The following is a 19,283-nucleotide window of genomic DNA, read 5'->3' as shown; positions in this document are numbered from 1 at the left end:
GTCACCCAGCAAAAGTTTATTTTTAAAGCACTACGTAATGTAAACCGAAATGCCGGTCACTTTTCAGTCATGTGAGTTGTGTGTAGGCTGAATATAAAAGCGAAAGAAGCAAATGTTCTCTGATTCTACCCGCGCATCTAGCACGCTAATGCAGTTCAGCTGACGGTGTAAGAACTTCTGATTTTGTGGTAAGTGTTTTATCTTCATGCAAATTACGACCAGGTTTTTACGAATTCTCACGCGATTGCATGCATACCTCTAACTCGTGGAAATTGGAAGACCATCGTTACGTTACGTAAGTGGCCGCATGATTTTGTCAGTTTTGTGAGATTCATTCCTGTTTAGTTTGCGCTGACTCATCAGATTATAGTTTTGTAGCAGAGACCGTAGCTTGGTAAATTACATTCGCCTTCCCCTTTTAGATTAAAAACTGCTCTTCTTTACCCTTGCCTCTCATCGTATGTAATCGTGCAAAATGCGATCGATTATTTTTAAATTGATTTCTGCTAGTTCGCAATTTCACCTGAAAATTGGATGAGAGGTTTCAATGCTCCATTTTTGGAAGATACCAATTGCTGACCCAAAATCGTTAGGTTTTAAGGAGCAACTTCAGAATACCCGTCCACATCATTTACATGTGTCGGGAGGCTTTGAAGAATAAACCAGAAGTAAGATTAAAGACACCCGAAAAAACATGCTAGAAAACTGGCAATAAAAATTAATGGAAACTTGTAGTAAAAGGGTTGAACTTTAACGTGGCTACCATGGTTTTTCCTGCTAAAACGGCAATGACGTAACGTGCAAACCACCAATAAATAGTATTTAAATGTAGGAAGGGGTTGCCCAATCTTCTGAGCTGGTGGCTCATGTTAAAAACACTCAACTCCAGATCGATCGAATTGAAATTTGGAATGTTGGTTTTTGCGGAGGAAGGAAAACTGAAGCACCCAGAGAAAAACCCTTGCATTAAGGACGAGAACCAACAACAAACTCAACCCACATGTGATGGCAGGTACGGGAATCGAACCCGGGCCACAGTGGTGGAAGGCAAGCACTCTCACCACTCCACCATTCCAACTCCCTCTGTGAATAAACTAATTGTAATTGCAATTTAAAGAGTGGAAGGGTTAAAGCTAACCATTGAACTCCCGGAAGTGACTAGCATCTAATTTCTCCTCACGATGCCACCCCTAAATCACATATAAAGGCCATGAGAATAAAGAAAATGATCGCAAACTAAAAGAAGCTCTTGATTGTTGAACAAATTCTCCTTGTCAGCACCTTAGGAAATGTATAGAGAACAGTATGGAGAATATGCATACTGATGTTAGGGTGTAATGGGTTTAGAAAAACTGAAAAATACCCAAACACCTTCATGAAAATTAACTTTGCTTTGATGTATTATCTTTTCATCAACAGGGATATTTTACTTAACTAGGCAATCAGCAGCAAGATGGGAAAAGGAAAGCAATTTTTGCTGTTATTGTGGAAGAATATTATCCTTCTCAAGAGATCTCCAGTGCGAGCATTCTTTCAAATTTCGATGCCACTCTTTTTTATCATAATCCTTGTCCTTCTGAGAGCATTTGTCATCAAAGTGGAAAATAAAAGAAGCAATACCTATCCTGCATTTGATATTGATAAATTACCGTCCAATGTCACTGAAACAAAACTGGCATTTACTCCTAACACGAGTGATGTCAGAAATATTATGGATTTAGTTGCAAAACAACTGAAGCGTCTAGCTGTTGTTGGATTCCAAAATGAGAAAGAAATGCAAACATTTTTAGTGGATAATGAAGAGAGGAATAAAGATGGAAAAAGGATATTCCTAGGTGGAATTGTCTTCAATAACACCCTCTACTCCAGAAATATTATTTATAAAATTCGTCTAAGTTCCAAAGCAAGGAAGAAAGAGAAAACACCATTTGGAGCATCTCCTGCAACATCCTGGCTCACTCAATTTACATTTCCAGTGTTTCAGAAACCAGGACCTCGGAATGAAGGTAGCCGTTATGGTGGCCCTCCATCATATTATGATGAAGGATTTCTATCTCTTCAACATGCTGTGGATTCTGCAATTGTCAAGCACAAAGGAAACATTCAGACTCTGAACAATGTAACAGTGTCAGTCAAACGATTTCCTTCTCCTGCTTACATTCATGATGAATTTGTGTTGGTCATACAAAGCTCTCTACCCTTACTTTTGATGTTGTCTCTGATATTCACGGCCCTAAACATTGTACAAGATATTGTTTATGAAAAGGAGAAGAAACTGAAGGTGAGCTAACCAATACATAGCTTTTTTAGCATTTGAATTATTTTAATACATACAGTGATGAAAAATAATCATAAAATTCAATCATGCAAGGTCTGAATAGCAAATTTTTAAAGTGAAAATTATGATAAGTTACAACTCTAGTGTTGCAAAAATGTTTTTCCATTTATGTGCTCCTTTGTCTAATTCTCTTACTTTCTTTTTGACACTTTCCAGTATTTTTACCTCAGCCCCTTTGTTCCCAAGATCTCATTCCTAATTCTTCTTACTGTTTGCCATACTATTCCTATAATGTTAGTTAAGAGAATTTATTATTGGATCAACAAATGATCCCCAAATTGCCACTTTTCTATATTCTCATTACTTGTCTGCTTGATATGGTGTTGCTCTTGTAAGGAGAAATTCTGTCTTGGTCACTTATGAAGTGAAAGGGTTAATTAACTTATTGTTAATATCATTTTGTCAACAGGAGTCAATGAAGATGATGGGTCTAAATGGTTGGCTCCATTGGTTGGCTTGGTTTACAAAGTACTTCATATTCCTTTTAATCACCATGGCCTTAGCAGCTGTTTTCTTCACTGTAAAGTTCACTGATAGGGGTCGTGTCCTGAACGAAAGCTCACGCTCTGTAATATTTGTTTTCTTTCTTCTGTATGCAATATCAACTATCATGTTCTGTTTCTGCATCAGTGTCTTCTTCTCCAGAGCAAACATTGCTGCAGCTGCAAGTGGGATCCTGTGGTTCTTGAGCTATATCCCTTATTTCTTTGTCCAACAGTCTTACGACACAATGGGCTTGGGCAGTAAGCTGGCAAGCTGCCTCCTTTCAAACGTTGCCATGTCCATGGGTGCTCAGTTGATTGGGAAATTTGAAGGGGAGGGTACTGGGGTTCAGTGGTCAAATATCAATCACGGGCCTTCCATTGATGATGATCTTACACTTGGCTATGTCTTTGGGATGTTTGTAGTGGATTCAATTGTCTATGGTTTGATAGCTTGGTATGTTGAAGCAGTATTTCCTGGCAATTATGGGGTTCCACAACCTTGGTACTTCCCTGTTTTAGCCAGTTACTGGTGTGGAAAGAACAAAGAGGTTAGAACTGTCTTATTTATCAAATCTAAAGAGTATCAACTTAACTTTATAGTTAGGCAGCTGGAATTATTAAGTAGATATATTTACGTGAGATTTTGTTGTACATGGTAGCGAGTATGAGAAATTGTTATTTCATTCATTTTGACCTTATTTGTTGATTCACTAATGAAGAAATAGTCAAGCTGTGCTGTGTAACACATTTTCCTGAGGCAAATATTTTTAAAGTTTGTGTAATCATCAAAGTTGGAACCTACAAACCACATCCACCAATTTAGCATTCACAGTTGTTTTACTTCCAACTCTGTTGCAGGTGGAAGTAGGCGATTTTCACAATTTACAAAATGGCACCTGTCATGCAACAACTGCTCCTGAGTACATAGAAAAAGATCCAGTTGGTTTGGAGCCAGGGGTTGAAATACGAAACCTGAAGAAAGTTTTCTCCACTGAGAAAGGTCTTTAAAAGCTTCAGTCAAATGTACTTTGTACTTTTTTGTAAGATATTAAGCAGTTCTTATCAATAAAACAGTCTCCTTTTCTTTATGGCTTTCTTCATCGATATGGCTGTGGAACCAGGGTATATCACAGTCTTATAGCTGTAGAATTGTTGGCTCTTCCTTGTATATTAAGTTTGATCCATAGTAACTGAGGAGTGTGTTTGTCTGTGTGCAGTTGTTCCAGTTAGTTGATATTTTCATTTTGACGAGTTATAGTAATTGATTATTACTTTACAGAAACTCAGTGTCTCAGAGAGATCCCAAGGCTTTTTTTTTTTTCATTATGATGCACTTTTATGGGTCCTCAAGGTGTTCATGTTGGGAAGAATTGGTTGAGGGTTGTGATTTTTGTACAAACCTGTTACAAATGGCTGTATCTAATTAATTAAAAGAATGCATGGAAAAATGCCTTTAGTGACTACTGATTAACTGTTAGATTCTCCCAAAACTTGGCTTGAATTCCCTTATGAAACACACAGAGAATTTGATCTTTCATCAAAAGTTGCTTCCCAGGTTAGGGCCTCATTCCATGCACTTCTTTTGATATAACACTTTACTATAATTACCACAGTTTTTTCTTCCACTTCTGTAGGAGTGAAAACAGCTGTCAATGGAGTGTCTCTGAACTTGTATGAGGGGCAGATAACTGTCCTTCTTGGGCACAATGGGGCTGGTAAAACAACACTGATGTCCATGCTAACTGGACTATTTCCTGCTACTTCTGGCTCTGCACTTGTCAATGGCTGTTCCATCAGAGATAACATTAGTGGAGTACGCAGCAGTCTGGGTGAGATATTGTTTTCTAAAACTTGGAAGGTGATAAACTAAGAAGGTGATAAACTTTTTTATTTTGGTTCTGGTGCATCCATTGCCATGTGAACTGATCAATTGCAATTAAAAGTTTCTGAGATATGCAAGAAATCCAATCACCATGATTGCCATCTTCAGCTTAGATTTCTTACAACCACTCATCTTTTTCCCAGAACAAAGTAACATTTAATAATATGAAAAATTTCAGTGAGTGCTGCTGATTTTCTCTGTTTTTCAGTGATTCTAGACCATTCCACAGTTTGACTTTCTGTATTACTCAGACCCCTTTAGTTGTCCTGAGTATAGTAAAGAATGTCAAAGATAAACAAGGATTTTAAAAGATGTACTCCAAAAATCTGGGCTAGTCTCTTTTGAAGATATAAAAACTCTCATGTAAATCTTTAATTCCTCTAATTCTTTTCTTATTCAGGCTCCTGTAGGACTTTTCCCCAAAAACTTCTGTTTGCAATGCTATACATTATTTTGCTTTTCATGTTTGTATTTGAAGGCTATTGGTTAGTAGATGGTTAAAGGGGATGATCAAATGAAATGTTATGGGTTTTTGTGAGAACAACATAGCATGTTCGCACTTATTTGATAGTGCTGTAATAGGATAGGATATGTGTGAGACCACCCAGAGTGTCAAAGGACTTTGTTCGGTCAAGAATCTATCCGAACCTACCAGAATATATCAGATGGGTTTCAACCATGGGTTTCAATCTACAATTTGCTTAAAGCACATGCAAACCTGAGTTCACCCTTAAACTCCCCGAAGTGATTGACATGTAACTTCTCCTAATATCTGTATATGATATCCATATATTATCCAGCAAACAGGTAATGAGAATACTCAAACTTGTCAAGTATAAGTTGTTATCTTGACCTAACATGAAATTCTCATCACTTGCTTGCAAGGAAATATCTGGAAGTTGGAAAGGAGAATTAACAATCATATCATGGGAGTTAAAGGTTAATCATCTGACTTGCTGGAGAGTGACACTAGAATACTTGACCAGCCAAAATGCATTGTAAAGCAAAAGTAGTGATATTCTAGTTCACTTTGTTTGATTTTCTTAGTCTTGCTCCTTTACTTCTAAATATGTTTAGACATAGTTCTGTCACTTAACTTATCTCCAGGTCTGTGTCCCCAGCATGATGTGTTGTTTGATCGTTTAACTGTTGAGGAGCACCTGTGGTTCTTTGCCAAGCTCAAGAGCTGCTCATCCAGCCAGGCAAAAGGAGAGGTTGATAGGATGATAGAGTGCATTGGTCTGACCGACAAAAGACAAACACAGGCCCGTGCACTGTCTGGGGGCATGAAAAGGAAACTCTCAGTTGGGATAGCACTGATTGGTGGCTCCAAGGTTAGTTACTGTTACCCCCATAGAATGGCTGACACAAGAAAAAAATTTTTTTTTTGGTTTTTCTTCTTCATTGTACAGTTTGGAAATCAGGCAAGACACTTTACCCTCACGGTGCCTCTCTTCACTTAGTGTTTAAATGGGTGCAGGCGAAATTAATGCTGGGGGGTAACCCTGTGTCGGACTAGCATCCCCTCCAGGGGGGAGTAGAAATACTCCCAGTCGCTTCATGCTACAGAAATCTTAGTAAAACGCCGTTCTGATGGGTCTGATGGATCACTTGGCACGTAAACAGACTTTACCTTTAAAGTTTGGAAATATGCAAATTTTTACTTGCTTGTAGGTGGTGATGTTAGATGAACCAACATCTGGTATGGATCCGTCAGCGCGTAGGTTCACATGGGATTTACTGCAGCAGCATAAGGAAGGCAGGACCATCCTACTCACCACTCACTTTATGGACGAGGCAGACATTCTGGGTGATAGGATCGCTATCATGGCTGAAGGAAATGTCAAATGTTGTGGCTCCTCTCTGTTTCTCAAGAACAAATATGGAGTGGGCTATCACATGGTCATTGTAAAGGAGCCCTCTTGCGACGTCCCTAAGGTCACTGGTGTGGTCGCTAGTCACGTGCCTACAGCCACTGTTGAGAGTAACATTGGTGAGTTTTTATTCTTTTTGTTTAGTTCTCATTTGATTGGTCGCACTACAAGATCTCATCCCCAGGCGTAAAATTACGATGAAATTTTACTTGAATCCTCACACACTCCTGTTTTATTCTCAAATACCTTCTCATTCATCAATGATTTTTTTTTTTTATAGTTATTGAACGCCTTTGTTGACCTATGATCTTATTTTCTTTTCAGGAGCCGAATTGTCTTTTATTTTGCCAAGTGAAGCCACAGGCAACTTTGAGAATCTCTTTCTGGAGTTGGAAACCCGCCGCAAAGAACTTGGAATCGCCAGTTATGGTGCTTCGGTTACAACTATGGAGGAAGTTTTCCTCAAGGTTGGAGAGGAAATGGACAGCAGTCTCAGCGATAAACTTCAGCAGAATAGCAAAGGTTAGAAATCTTTCGAGGATAAAAATAACTTCATAACAAAACATCAAACAGTTTTAATTTTGTTTTCAAGTTCCTAGTCACTTTTGCAATCACCTCACAAAGAAAGGCTGTCGTTTACCTTTCTGTTTGGTTGTTTGTTTCTATTTTTGTTGAACTTTTGAAATATCTCGATCAGTGTAACCAAGTAGAGCCTGAATAGTTACGAGAACATAACGTGTTGCCAACCAATCACGAACACATAGCACGTGTCGAATAATTATTCTCGTAGACAATTATTTAACGTGTTTATTCGATGACTCGTATTCACAACTATGCTTAATCATAAACGTCCTTTGAACTCTATACAAACAAAACAGAAACAAAACCCCATGGGAGCTAATAAGTTACACGACAGCACGTTACTAACCAATCACGAGTGCGTAACAAGCTACTTGGGATTCATTTTCCTGTGCTTGGTTTCCCGCCAACACTCGTTTTCCCGCGTTTGACCAGTGTCACACATTCATGTGCATTAAACCTCCGTCGCGTATTTATTCCTTACTCTTTGTAGTCTCCACGCACCTGTTCTTTAGGAGGTTGCCCTTAGCGTTGCGTGATATCTCTAAACTCGGCTGCGAAGGAGCTCACACTTTCTCTGTAAATTGTTATTTCTTTTCTTCTTTTTATTATGAAGTCCTTAGAGTCATTTACTGTCATCGTGTTTTTTGTATCTGCGGTTACATAGTTGCCATCTTTTTAGGAACACCCTCAGCTAACGGTGTGCTGGAGAGTACAGCTTTGCCTGTTCCAAGCGAGAAATCCTCCGTCTTGGCACGAATGGGTACGTTTGGAACATCCTCGGCCAGCTATGGCACATTTGGTGACTACAACAATTACAATCACACGTCCGGTTTCCGGCTGTTTCGTCAGCGGTGGTACGCAATGTTTGTGAAGCGTCTTTTGCACTCCAAGCGCCATAAGCTGGCTATCATATCTCAGCTTCTACTACCTCTGGTATATACGCTGTTTGCTCTGATCAGTGCCAAGACCATTCCTCAGCCCACGGATTCCCCTCCACTCGCTCTATCGACGCTCAACTTCTTGAACAACGACGTTCCTTACTATTGCGTAAACAGGTACATTATTTTTGGATTCAGTAGAGCGTTAAGCTTATTTCGTATTGATTTTACCATTTTGAGTTTTGACTGTGGGACGTTTCATTATGAAATACTTGGTTACGGAATCGTTAAACTGCTATTGGCCAGTAGGGTTTTCCGCCAATCAAAAGCAAGCTTCAGAGCCAGAGCGTCATTCTATTGAGTTTTGTTGAACTAAAACCAAAGTAATCAGGACAGCGAACCAAAACTTATTAGTTGACGAATTTTAAAGTAAAAACAAGCCGACTGTTTGGAGCGCGAAAAACGCGAAAGAACGCGTCATTATTGGTGTTCGTTTTGTATCTTACTGTTTGACGGAGAAGATGAAGCGATCGTACGCTCTTACTATTTCGCATACTTTCAAACATTTGGAGGCATATCTAGATCCTAATTAGATTGACTTATTTTATATTATTTTTTTTTTTTGTATCTATTTAGCACTTGCAACTTGGCAGATAACTACACAACTCAGTGGCCTGGTGGGAGTAAGACAAAACCTGTGAATGTCAAAGTTGATATGGGACAGTACCTGTTGGATGAGCCGAAGAAAATAGGAGTTGGCCCCTTTAACAAAAGAGACCTGATTGCAGCCACTTTCAAGAAACAGGAGGATAAAGGTTAATTTTTCTGAAGAGTAGTTAAAAATGACAATTGCAGCCGGTGAAAAAGACATTCGTCAAAAATTTAACCTCGGCTTACGGCTGCCTTTTTAATCTGAGGGCAAAATAGTTGTGATAAAGCGATCCCTAAATATTGCACTGTGCGTCGATCAGTCGGTCCTTTTTACAATAATATTATTGACTGAGTAGGATAATATTTGGCTCGAGGTCATGACGTATGGAAGAGCGCAGCGAGGTCCGTGCTTCATGAACGGGAGCCAAATATTTTCCCGCCCGGACCGACCAAACTAAATGCAGTTCATAAGCATTTCATTATAGGACCCTATGAAATTTTGAAAATTTTGTTTCAACCTAAATAGGACGCGATAGACGGGCGAAAAAAAACTATCCTTTGTGTTTTTCGAGTCAGAACAAGAAACTTACGATTCATTGAAAAACACAAATTTCTTTGTTCTTCTATGTTTTTACAAGAAAGCTGTAGAAGTGCACTAGGGCCGGACGGCTTTTTCCGAACCGGCTTACGTCAACTTGTCTGGCCTTACACAAGTCGGCTTTCAATATGGTTTTCTATGGGACTGCGCGTACGGCGCCCCACGGGTCGCATGATAATATCTCTATGAAGCTTACTTGGTTTACTCTCTCTCCCCCCTTAGTGAACGTCACTGCGTGGTTCAATAACCAAGCATACCATTCCATCGCCGTGTCTCTAGCAGCTGCCGACAATGCCATCTTAAGGGCTACTCTGGGCAGCAACTACTCACTAATGACTGTTAATCACCCGCTGCCAAGAACTGCTAAAGAATCTGCCAATGATTTACAGCGGTAAGGATTGATGCATTTTGGCAGTTTTGTCAGTAGGTCTCAAAGTATATGATTTTTATTTTTCATTTCTTCACAATTTAACCTGGATCGGTATGTCAAATCCCGGGAGAAGAAATTCTGTTAACATAAACTTCAGATTCTGGAAAAAAAAAAATTGCGCACCTGATTGGCTGAAAACGAGTGCATTTGTCATGTAAAAGTGTACATGAAGAAATTACGCGCGTCTGATTGGCCGAAAATGAGTGTATTTTTTGTGTAACACAAGTGAAAATTACAAATATCGTGTATATCAGTATAAGTAATGATATGATTTCGAGGGCAATTTGATGTTAATAAGGACGAGTAAATTTTTAATTGCGAGTGCAATTTGTAGTCTTTGAAACTGTTCAAGTGCTTATGTAAACCAAATTGTTTGAGAAATCATGTTGTTACTTGTTAATGACTTGCATGAAAAAGCAACACAGAAAGTCAAGACAGACGTGCTTTTTGTAATTTTCACCCGTGGTACAACTTTGCGCTTGTGTTACATGAAAAATGCACTCGTTTTCAGCCAATCAGACACGCGGATTTTTTCGTGTATATTTGCCTTTACTTACACGTGTGCAAAGTTGTAACACGAGTCCAAATTACAAACAGCGCGCGCGCTGTCAAAATTTTGTCTGCCTAGACTAAACCCTCCTACTCATTAGATTTATTATTGTTGTCATGAAAAGTTTTTGTTTCTAAGTAGTCTACCTCGACGTCTTTATTTTAGCAACGGCCTCGGGTTCAATGTCGCAATCAACATTCTGTTTGGTATGGCTTTCCTGGCTTCGAGTTTCGTTGTGTTTCTTGTCCAAGAACGATCCAATAAAGCGAAACACGTTCAGTTTGTCAGCGGTGTGGACCCATTTAGCTACTGGGATTCTGCGTATACGTGGGACTTGATTAACTTCCTCCTCCCAACCCTCTCTATTATGATCCTCGTGGCTGCCTTTGACGTGCCAGCCTATACAGGTTTGTTATGAGCTCTAGTGCTTTGACATTAGTTTTTGATGGACTTACCAGTACTTGAAGTGAACAGAAACCAAACTTGACTCACTTCAATTAACCGAGGAATGAAACATTGCAATGAATCTACCATAATCTTGGGCCTGGTTGTATAAAGGACGGATAACGCCATCCAACGGATAAATCGAAGTTCAGGATAGGTGATAAAAAACGTGCTGTGTTATCCACTGGATGAAGATTTACCCAGTGGATTGTGTTATCTAACCTTCGAACAACCGGGGCCTGGCCGAAGCCGTCAAAAAGTCAGCGGTGTTTTGCGTACACGCTTGTGCGAACGTTTTGATGAATAGGTGGCGTGCTTTCAGGCTATCAGAGCCAAGCTGTTTCGCATGAGTTATAAACAAACATACAAGCGAGTACGTCACGGTGTTTTAAAAGCATATAAATTTTTTGGTAGAGCCTAAAGTAGAGTGTTAAATCAACAGGATACTATGCTTGAAAAAGCTTTGTATTCGAACAAAGTCTTCAATCAATCAATCAAGTTCATTGTCTTTCCGTGAGGCATGGTTACCCAGTTGCCCGAGCCAGAGGCTCATATATGAAACGTAAGACAGCAACCCACCCATCCCACCCCAGGGGAGGACATCTACCACACAGTAATCTCGTGCGTGGGAAATTAACGTCTCCTACCCCTAACCCTGAAGGAGACTGGGCCTACCGTTTATTCGTCCTTATCCGAGAAGACCATTTATCTCTCCACATATCTAACCATTTCTTGATATAAAAAAAAAGGTAGCAAATTCTCCTCAGTTATTTTAAGACCCTGAGTATTGGTCCGTCCGGGGTTCGAACCTCCGACCTCCCGCACAACACAATCCGGCGCTCTAACCAATTGAGCAAACCGGTGGGCGGTCTTGAGCTCCTTTTCCCTACTTTTGTTTCCTTTGAAATATTTTTATGAATGTTTCAAATTTCTTTCACTTATTTTGTGAGACAGCGGCTGTTTCCCATATTTCCCTTTGAGATTTTGCGCGGGAAAAAGACGTGCGGCCGGCCTATATTGATCCCCTTGCGCATGCTTGACGTTTTACGGCTGTGTTATCTAGATGTCACTTGAGCTTAGCTCCGAAAACGATGTCACTATTGCTCATATTAGCGCAGAAAAAGATGCCACTAGTGATTAATACTAAAAATGATGTTGCCGATTTTCAGCGCCGGAAAAGATGTCACCAGTGCCTACCACTAGTAAAGGTTTAGGCAGCTTTTGCCTGGGTTGGGAAAAGTTGTCTCGGTTTATGAAAAAAAGAGCATCATCTTGACATGGCATGTACCGAGAGATAATAGGGACCTTAAGCAGTCAGGACGGCAACGCCAAGGAAGACTCCGATTAAAAGATGAATTTCTACTCTTAGTTAGAATTTCAAACATGGCTGCAGGAGCTTACTGTCTCATATGGCGCCTTTGTGAGCTCAACTTCAGCATGACGTATAAAAGTAGCGTTGAGTTCCAAGTGGAAATTAAAATAATTTGCCGTCGCGGTTTCGGTTCGCAGACGACGCAAATTTTGGCGATTTCACGTTGTTGTTTTGCATAGGACGGCTAAGAAATGTACAAAGTTTCAAAACGCACGTGCTGAGCTATTGTTCTGCCAATTAGATCTCTTGTTTTTCCACGTCCTAGTTGCTGTCGCCGTCGTGGTTGCTTAAGGTCCCTAATCACATTCGCTAAAACTCCTTTTTTTTTTTTTTTTTTTTCGTAGGTCCTCGTATTGGTTACTTGTTCCTATTGCTGATGTTGTATGGTTGGGCCATTATTCCTCTGATGTATCTCTTTTCGTTCGTGTTTCGTACTGCATCCACTGCTTATGTGGTTCTGACTATGTTCAACGTCATCACAGGACTTGCTACACTTTTGACTGTCTTTATTTTAAGTATACCAGGTAAAGTCAACAACTTTATTTTGTGTTCATTCGCTCTGAGAAAGGGGGCTAACGCTAGAAACGTCAGCTTCAAAAGCTCTCCACGGTACCCAATTTGCATTATTATTTCAGTTGATTAAATCAAAGTATCCAGTAATACCCACCAACGACGCAGCACCGCAGTTTCTTTAGAAACTTATCCTCTTTAATCACCTAGTTTTTTTTTTCTAAGTGTGTATGAAAACATACATACATGCTGAAAACAATTGCGCAGGCTTTTACTATGTGCCCATTTCTCCAGTGATCAATGAGCAACAGTTTGTAGTTTTTTCCAGGTAACTGAAAACGCAAGAACGTTGTCTTCCAGTTTTACACCATCTTACACCAGTTCTTGTCTTTTTTTTCAGTACGCGACGCTTTTTATTAGAATAAAGGCGGATAGTTTCGAAAGAAACTGTTTGGGGCTGCGTCGGTGGGAGTAACGAAATAATTTGGATATATCAAAAAAGTTGAAATGGTAACTTGGCCACCGTAACGATTACAAAAGCTGACGTTTCGAGCGTTAGCCCTTCGTCGGAACGAATAGAGGAATTGTGGGTTGTGTGTGCTTTTAAAGGCAGAAAATGGAGCTACGTTATTGGTGGGAACATGGCAATGAGAAAAACACGAATAAATTAGTGGAATGAAAAGCGTTCGTTGATCCCTGTGGGATTTAAACTTCCGGTTTGAAAGATGATCCCACAGGTATCAACGAACGCTTTTCATTCCACTAATTTATTCGTGTTTTTCTCGTTGCCATGTTCCCACCAATAACGTAGCTCCATTTTCTGCCTTTAAAAGCACACACAACCTACAATTCCTTTATTCGCTCCGACGAAGGGCTAACGTTCGAAACGTCAGCTTTTGTAATCGTTACGGTGGCCAATTTACCATTTCAACTTTGTTGATATATCGAAATAAAGCTTTTTATTAGAGACAGATAAGCTCTGCCACTTTCCTAGGACTTCAGAAAAACATTTTAAGGAAGAAACGAATGTATCTCTTCCGGAAAAGTCCTTGTGGTATATTTGTGCTTAGAATGTGTCAAGATGATTCGCCCAAGATTAGAACATTACCTCTTCGCTTTTATCGGAAAGAAGTTGAATAACCAATTATATTTTCCAGGTCTTAACCTTTTGGACGTGGCTGATGCTCTTAAATGGGTTTTCCTTGTCTTGCCGAACTACTGCCTCGGCCAAGGAATTTCAGATATTTTCAACAACTATAATGCACTGTATTACGTTGACCAGTTTTGCCGTTCCTACGCAAAGTTTTTGCCCTTGGCAAAGTGTGAAAAAATGGCCAAAGAATTGATAGGCTCAGAGTTGCAGTTTCAAACCAATTATTTGGCCTGGGATAATCCAGGCATAGGCCGATACCTGCTTTTCTTGGCTTTGGAAGGAATTGTTTTCTACTCGCTCGTGCTGTTGATCGAGTATGGCGCGCTTGGGGCCTGTGCGCGATTTTTTAGGCGCATACGCAACCCCTTCGCATTTGTGAATGTATCTGAGGACTCCCACTTGGCTGATGATGACGACGTTCTGGAGGAGAAGGAAAGAGTATTGAGGTGTACAGACAAAGATGATGTTCTCGTAATCAAGGAACTTACCAAGGTTTTCTGTGGAAACGGTCGTAAGTTCTATTTCAATCTTTTTGTTTCCGAGATTATTAAGAATATTAACTTATATTTCGCTAATATCGATATACATCATTTTACAATACGTGATATTAAGCTCAGTTTCAATCAAATTTCATTTATTATCCTGAACTGATGTGGTTTTTCTTTCCTTGTTTTTGACTGGTTTAAAACAAGTTCGCGACATCATTTCAACTAATCAGTTGCGCAAATAAATTCAACTGTGACTTGCTCTCTCTCGCCTGTTTTCTCGCACTTGATTCCGGCCGGTTATTTGTATTGCCCTCTGGAATTTCATGAGGCTATCAAGTTTTAGGGAACTTTTCAAGTAAGATCACATTTTTCCAGACTTGTTTAGCATTTTTGAACTTTGATGTTGAAATTTACTAAATATCAGATGCCAGTAGAGGACTTCAATGACAATATTGTTACGAGTCTAAGCTAGGTTATCGATTTAGGAGACTGGATATGTCTAACCTGTGAATAAACGTAAGCATGCGGTTGGGCTTAGATCTATGTGTGTTGGGTTGGGAGATTAGCGCGAGCTCTTTGTATCAATCACATGACGTGGTTTCGACACTAAATTAAAAAATTGCTGTCGGTCCCATTACAAATTTTGTGGAGATACTGATTCGATTATGATACTCTTTATGTTCAAGGTCGTTCTCCATTGGTTGCTGTGGACAGTTTGAGTCTCGGTGTCCCTATGAATGAGTGTTTTGGTCTCTTGGGAATTAACGGAGCTGGGAAGACCACAACCTTCCGCATGTTGACTGGTGACGAGACAATGACATCTGGGACAGCTCTGGTGGAAGGGTTTGACATCAGGACCAACATGAACAAGGTAAGTTGTGTTGAATGGCTTGCTGAGTTTAAGTGGAGAATTTATGTTCAGATCTTTTTTGGGAGTCAACCAGTTAAAATAAGCGAATAAAGGCCGCAGCCCTCTGTGAAGAGATTATGGCCGCTTCATTTCATCTTACAGATCAGGATTCCTTCACGGAAAACTTTTACCTACATTCAATTTGTTTTGTTTTGTTTTGAAACATCGGATGTACTTTTTTTCAAGTCATTAAGACTTATATATATAAGAACGATCCTTCGCAGTAAAGCACTATTTGAGCAATAGTGGAAATCAGACCTGAAAAAAAAAAAATTTCAGGCCTGTACGGGATTCGAACCACTGACCTCTGCGATACTAGTGCAGCGCTCTACCAATTGAGCTAACAAGCCAACTGGGAGCAGGCCATCAAATTAATTCGATATAAACCCGTAGATGATAAATCGAACAACAACAAACATATGAAACATATGAGTGAACTGCGGTTATGAGACGTATATAAGAACGATCCTTCGCAGTAAAGCACTATTTGAGCAATAGTGGAAATCAGACCTGAAAAAAAAAAAAAAAAAAAAAATTTCAGGCCTCCACTATTGCTCAAATAGTGCTTTACTGCGAAGGATCGTTCTTATATACGTCTCATAACCGCAGTTCACTCATATGTTTCATATGTTTGTTGTTGTTCGATTTATCATCTACGGGTTTATATCGAATTAATTTGATGGCCTGCTCCCAGTTGGCTTGTTAGCTCAATTGGTAGAGCGCTGCACTAGTATCGCAGAGGTCAGTGGTTCGAATCCCGTACAGGCCTGAAATTTTTTTCAGGTCTGATTTCCACTATTGCTCAAATAGTGCTTTACTGCGAAGGATCGTTCTTATATACGTCTCATAACCGCAGTTCACTCATATGTTTCATATGTTTGTTGTTGTTCGATTTATCATCTACGGGTTTATATCGAATTAATTGATGGCCTGCTCCCAGTTGGCTTGTTAGCTCAATTGGTAGAGCGCTGCACTAGTATCGCAGAGGTCAGTGGTTCGAATCCCGTACAGGCCTGAAATTTTTTTTTTTTCAGGTCTGTTTTCCACTATTGCTCAAATAGTGCTTTACTGCGAAGGATCGTTCTTATATACGTCTCATAACTGCAGTTCACTCATATGTTTCATATGTTTGTTGTTGTTCATTAAGACTTGTACAGAATTGTGGGAGATGCGGCAACCTAGCATGGCTAGCGCATCAGATTTAGGATCGAAAGGTTGGGCTTTGAGGTTTGGCTTGGTCATTGTGTTGTCATCTTGGGTAAAAAATACTTAACTCTCACAGTGCCTTATCGGCGATGAAGTAACATCTCATCCAAAGGGGAGTAGTGATCACTCGGTAGAAACCGACATAAGCTCCTACTGAATAAGCCGCTTGTGTTCACAATTGACTCTTTATCCTTCCATCAATGACGACATGCCCTTTGCGTCCTCAGGTTCGACAACGCATTGGCTATTGTCCCCAGTTTGACGCATTAATCGATCAGATGACCGGAAGAGAAATTTTGTACATGTACGCACGACTGCGAGGCGTACCGGAAGTCATGATACCGGATGTGGTGGATAATCTCATTCAATCGTTGCTGCTTGGAGATCACGCTGATAAATTAGCCGGTTCTTACAGGTAAGTTGTTTCTCCCAAGTGATATTATGGTATAGTGCATGATGTAAACCCATATTCTCAGAGGTGAAGGCTGCCTGTAAAAGTCGGCAACAATTGCCTCGTGCTTGTGCGGAGACACTGCACGAAAAACATACCCTATACCGTTGTGTCATTAGTGCGAGTAACAAACTCTTATAACGTGATTTAATTGGTCCAAATAACATATCCGAATGCCATGATTTGAGTGCTGTCCCCCGGTTAGCTCAATTGGTTAGAGCGCTGGATTGTGTTGTGCGGGAGGTCTGGGGTCCGAGCCCCGGCCGGCCCAATACTTATGGTATTAAAATAACTGAGGAGAATTTGGTACCTTTCCATAATATCAAGAAATGGATAGGTATTCTAGTATTTTCGGATAAGGACGAATAAACCTTAGGCCCCGTCTCCTGCAGGGTTTGGGGTGGGAGACGTTAATTTCCCACGCGCGAGATTACAGTGTGGTGGATGCCCTCCCCTGGGGTAGGATGGGGGGATTGTTGTCTTACGTTTCATACATGAGCCTCTGGCTCGGGCAATCTGGGTAACCATGCCTCACATAAAGACAATAAACTTGATTGATTGATTGATTGACGAACCCTTATGCTGCCATTTGATTAATGCGAGCAACATACCCGAAGACCGTAATTCCAATGGTGCGAAATACATACCCTGATGCCCTGATTTGGTGGGTGCGGGAACATTACGCTAGTTCCCTTATGCGCATATCTTTCTCTTTCTAGTGGTGGAAACAAACGTAAGCTGAGTACAGCCATATCACTGGTAGGGGACCCTCCAGTGGTATTTCTGGATGAGCCCACGACTGGAATGGACCCAGTAGCAAGGAGACTATTATGGGATGCACTGTCACGTGTACGGGCTGATGGAAGATGTATCGTGATCACGTCACACAGGTGGGTCTTTTCATGAAACATCTTTACCTCTGAGAAGTCTTTTCATGAGCTGGTGATACGAAAGTGATCTTTTATTCTCGTCTACCTGTTTGTAAGTTTTACTTCACTACTGTGTCTCAGCTTTGAGCTGTGATGAAAGAAGTTTTTATTCAACAAATTGTAACTCTGGCCTATACGGTGCGGGGGATTTTGAATCAGTCATGGGGAAGAACAACCAAATCAATTGGATATAAATCCGACTCTTGTTTTTGAATAAAAAGTGTCCTATATCCCTATCTCCCTCTTACGGCCACTTGAACCTCGTTCCCAGGTCTCTCTTCTTCCTTTCCCCCTGGACCCTGAAAACGAGACTGCGGTTACGGCTCTAAAACCGCTGCTCTCCTTGGAGCGGGCGTAAGGACTGTAACATAAAAACTTTTTCTCGCTTTCAGCATGGAGGAATGCGAGGCTCTTTGCACCCGACTCGCCATCATGGTTAACGGACGTTTCAAATGCCTGGGAAGTCCGCAACACCTTAAAACCAAGTTTGGAGAGGGTTACACTCTGCTGGCCAGAGTAGCCAGTGGTACATCAGACACCGGACCGCTGAAACAATTTATTGAAGGCACATTTCCTGGCAGCGTGTTGAAGGACGAGCACCAGGGCATGATCCACTATCACATCCGTGACACCAATGTATCGTGGGCTCAGCTGTTCGGGACAATTGAGCGGATCAAATTGAACTATAATATTGAGGATTACTCTGTTAGTCAGACCACACTGGAACAAGTGTTTTTGAACTTTGCGCGAGGGCAGAGAGCAGAAGACGAGTAAATGTTTTCTTAATGGTAATAGATAGCAATTATCGACAGAAATTTTCAAATTAATATTTTTTTTTTCTGATTTTAATTTTTTATTGTGAACATTCAGTTGTTTTATCTAATTTTTTACCATACGAGAGACTTGAAGATTTTATTACGGTTGTAGAGAATTTATATGGAGATATTTTCACGGAGTAGTAGCCGCTATGGTAAACGATGGGGCGAGCTGCAACAATGCGCGAGACCAGAAAAAAATGCGCATGCGGGGTTTCCTGTCAAAGAGCGCCTGTAAGCTATTTATTTACTTGATACGAAAGCAAGGACTTTGCTTTAGAGCATGATGAGTCAATCCAGGTTTAGCGTTGTCGCGATAAGGGTAAACATGTCTCTACAATATTTTTGGAAATAGCGATGACAACACTATCTCATAATTGGGTTGAAAATACGCCATGAGAAGTGCTTCAGGTCATTTTGACATCCGCGTGGTAAATGCAGCATAAGCTTTCGTCGGTCCATTACGAGTTTTGCTGGAATCGCGTAATAGCAACAACAAGTTAATGTAACTTACATTCAGATTACTTCATGGTCAGTGGAGAAGTTAGCAACCCTTTTTTTTGGTAGCTTCAAGAAAAATGGCGTTACCAACTCTGCTGCTCACAAAGTATAAAACGAAAGTTTTCAGTTTGATTCAACTCAGCACTTTTCAAAAGTTACTCGTGTCAAATCCGTTTAAAACATCTCAATCTTTTTTCCATCCTTTTATTTTTCTTGGTTTGTTCTTATCTATTTGA

At 40.3% G+C, this 19,283-nt stretch overlaps 1 protein-coding gene across 2 annotated transcripts; it reads left to right on the top strand.

The window, feature by feature from the left end:
- The first annotated feature begins 49 nt into the window (after positions 1 to 49).
- On the top strand, positions 50 to 18,596 carry LOC111340390 (phospholipid-transporting ATPase ABCA3). 2 transcript variants are annotated; one of them, XM_088735326.1, is made up of 18 exons: positions 50 to 188; positions 1,420 to 2,281; positions 2,748 to 3,371; positions 3,682 to 3,823; positions 4,458 to 4,652; positions 5,813 to 6,039; positions 6,380 to 6,698; positions 6,904 to 7,101; positions 7,841 to 8,216; positions 8,676 to 8,854; positions 9,511 to 9,679; positions 10,434 to 10,675; positions 12,429 to 12,608; positions 13,752 to 14,258; positions 14,922 to 15,106; positions 16,579 to 16,766; positions 17,522 to 17,692; positions 18,124 to 18,596. In XM_088735326.1, the coding sequence occupies exons 2-18, from the start codon at positions 1,454 to 1,456 to the stop codon at positions 18,503 to 18,505; spliced, it is 5,112 nt and encodes a 1,703-aa protein (XP_088591452.1). In that variant the 5' UTR covers positions 50 to 188; positions 1,420 to 1,453; the 3' UTR covers positions 18,506 to 18,596. The 2 variants fall into 2 exon arrangements, with proteins under 2 accessions (XP_088591452.1, XP_088591453.1); XM_088735327.1 differs by having other exon boundaries at positions 183 to 295.
- Positions 18,597 to 19,283: the final 687 nt, after the last annotated feature.

The sequence above is a fragment of the Stylophora pistillata genome, chromosome 10, assembly GCF_964205215.1.
Source record: "Stylophora pistillata chromosome 10, jaStyPist1.2, whole genome shotgun sequence".
NCBI classification, from domain to species: Eukaryota; Metazoa; Cnidaria; class Anthozoa; order Scleractinia; family Pocilloporidae; genus Stylophora; species Stylophora pistillata.
This window is presented reverse-complemented; position numbering and strand designations above follow the sequence as displayed.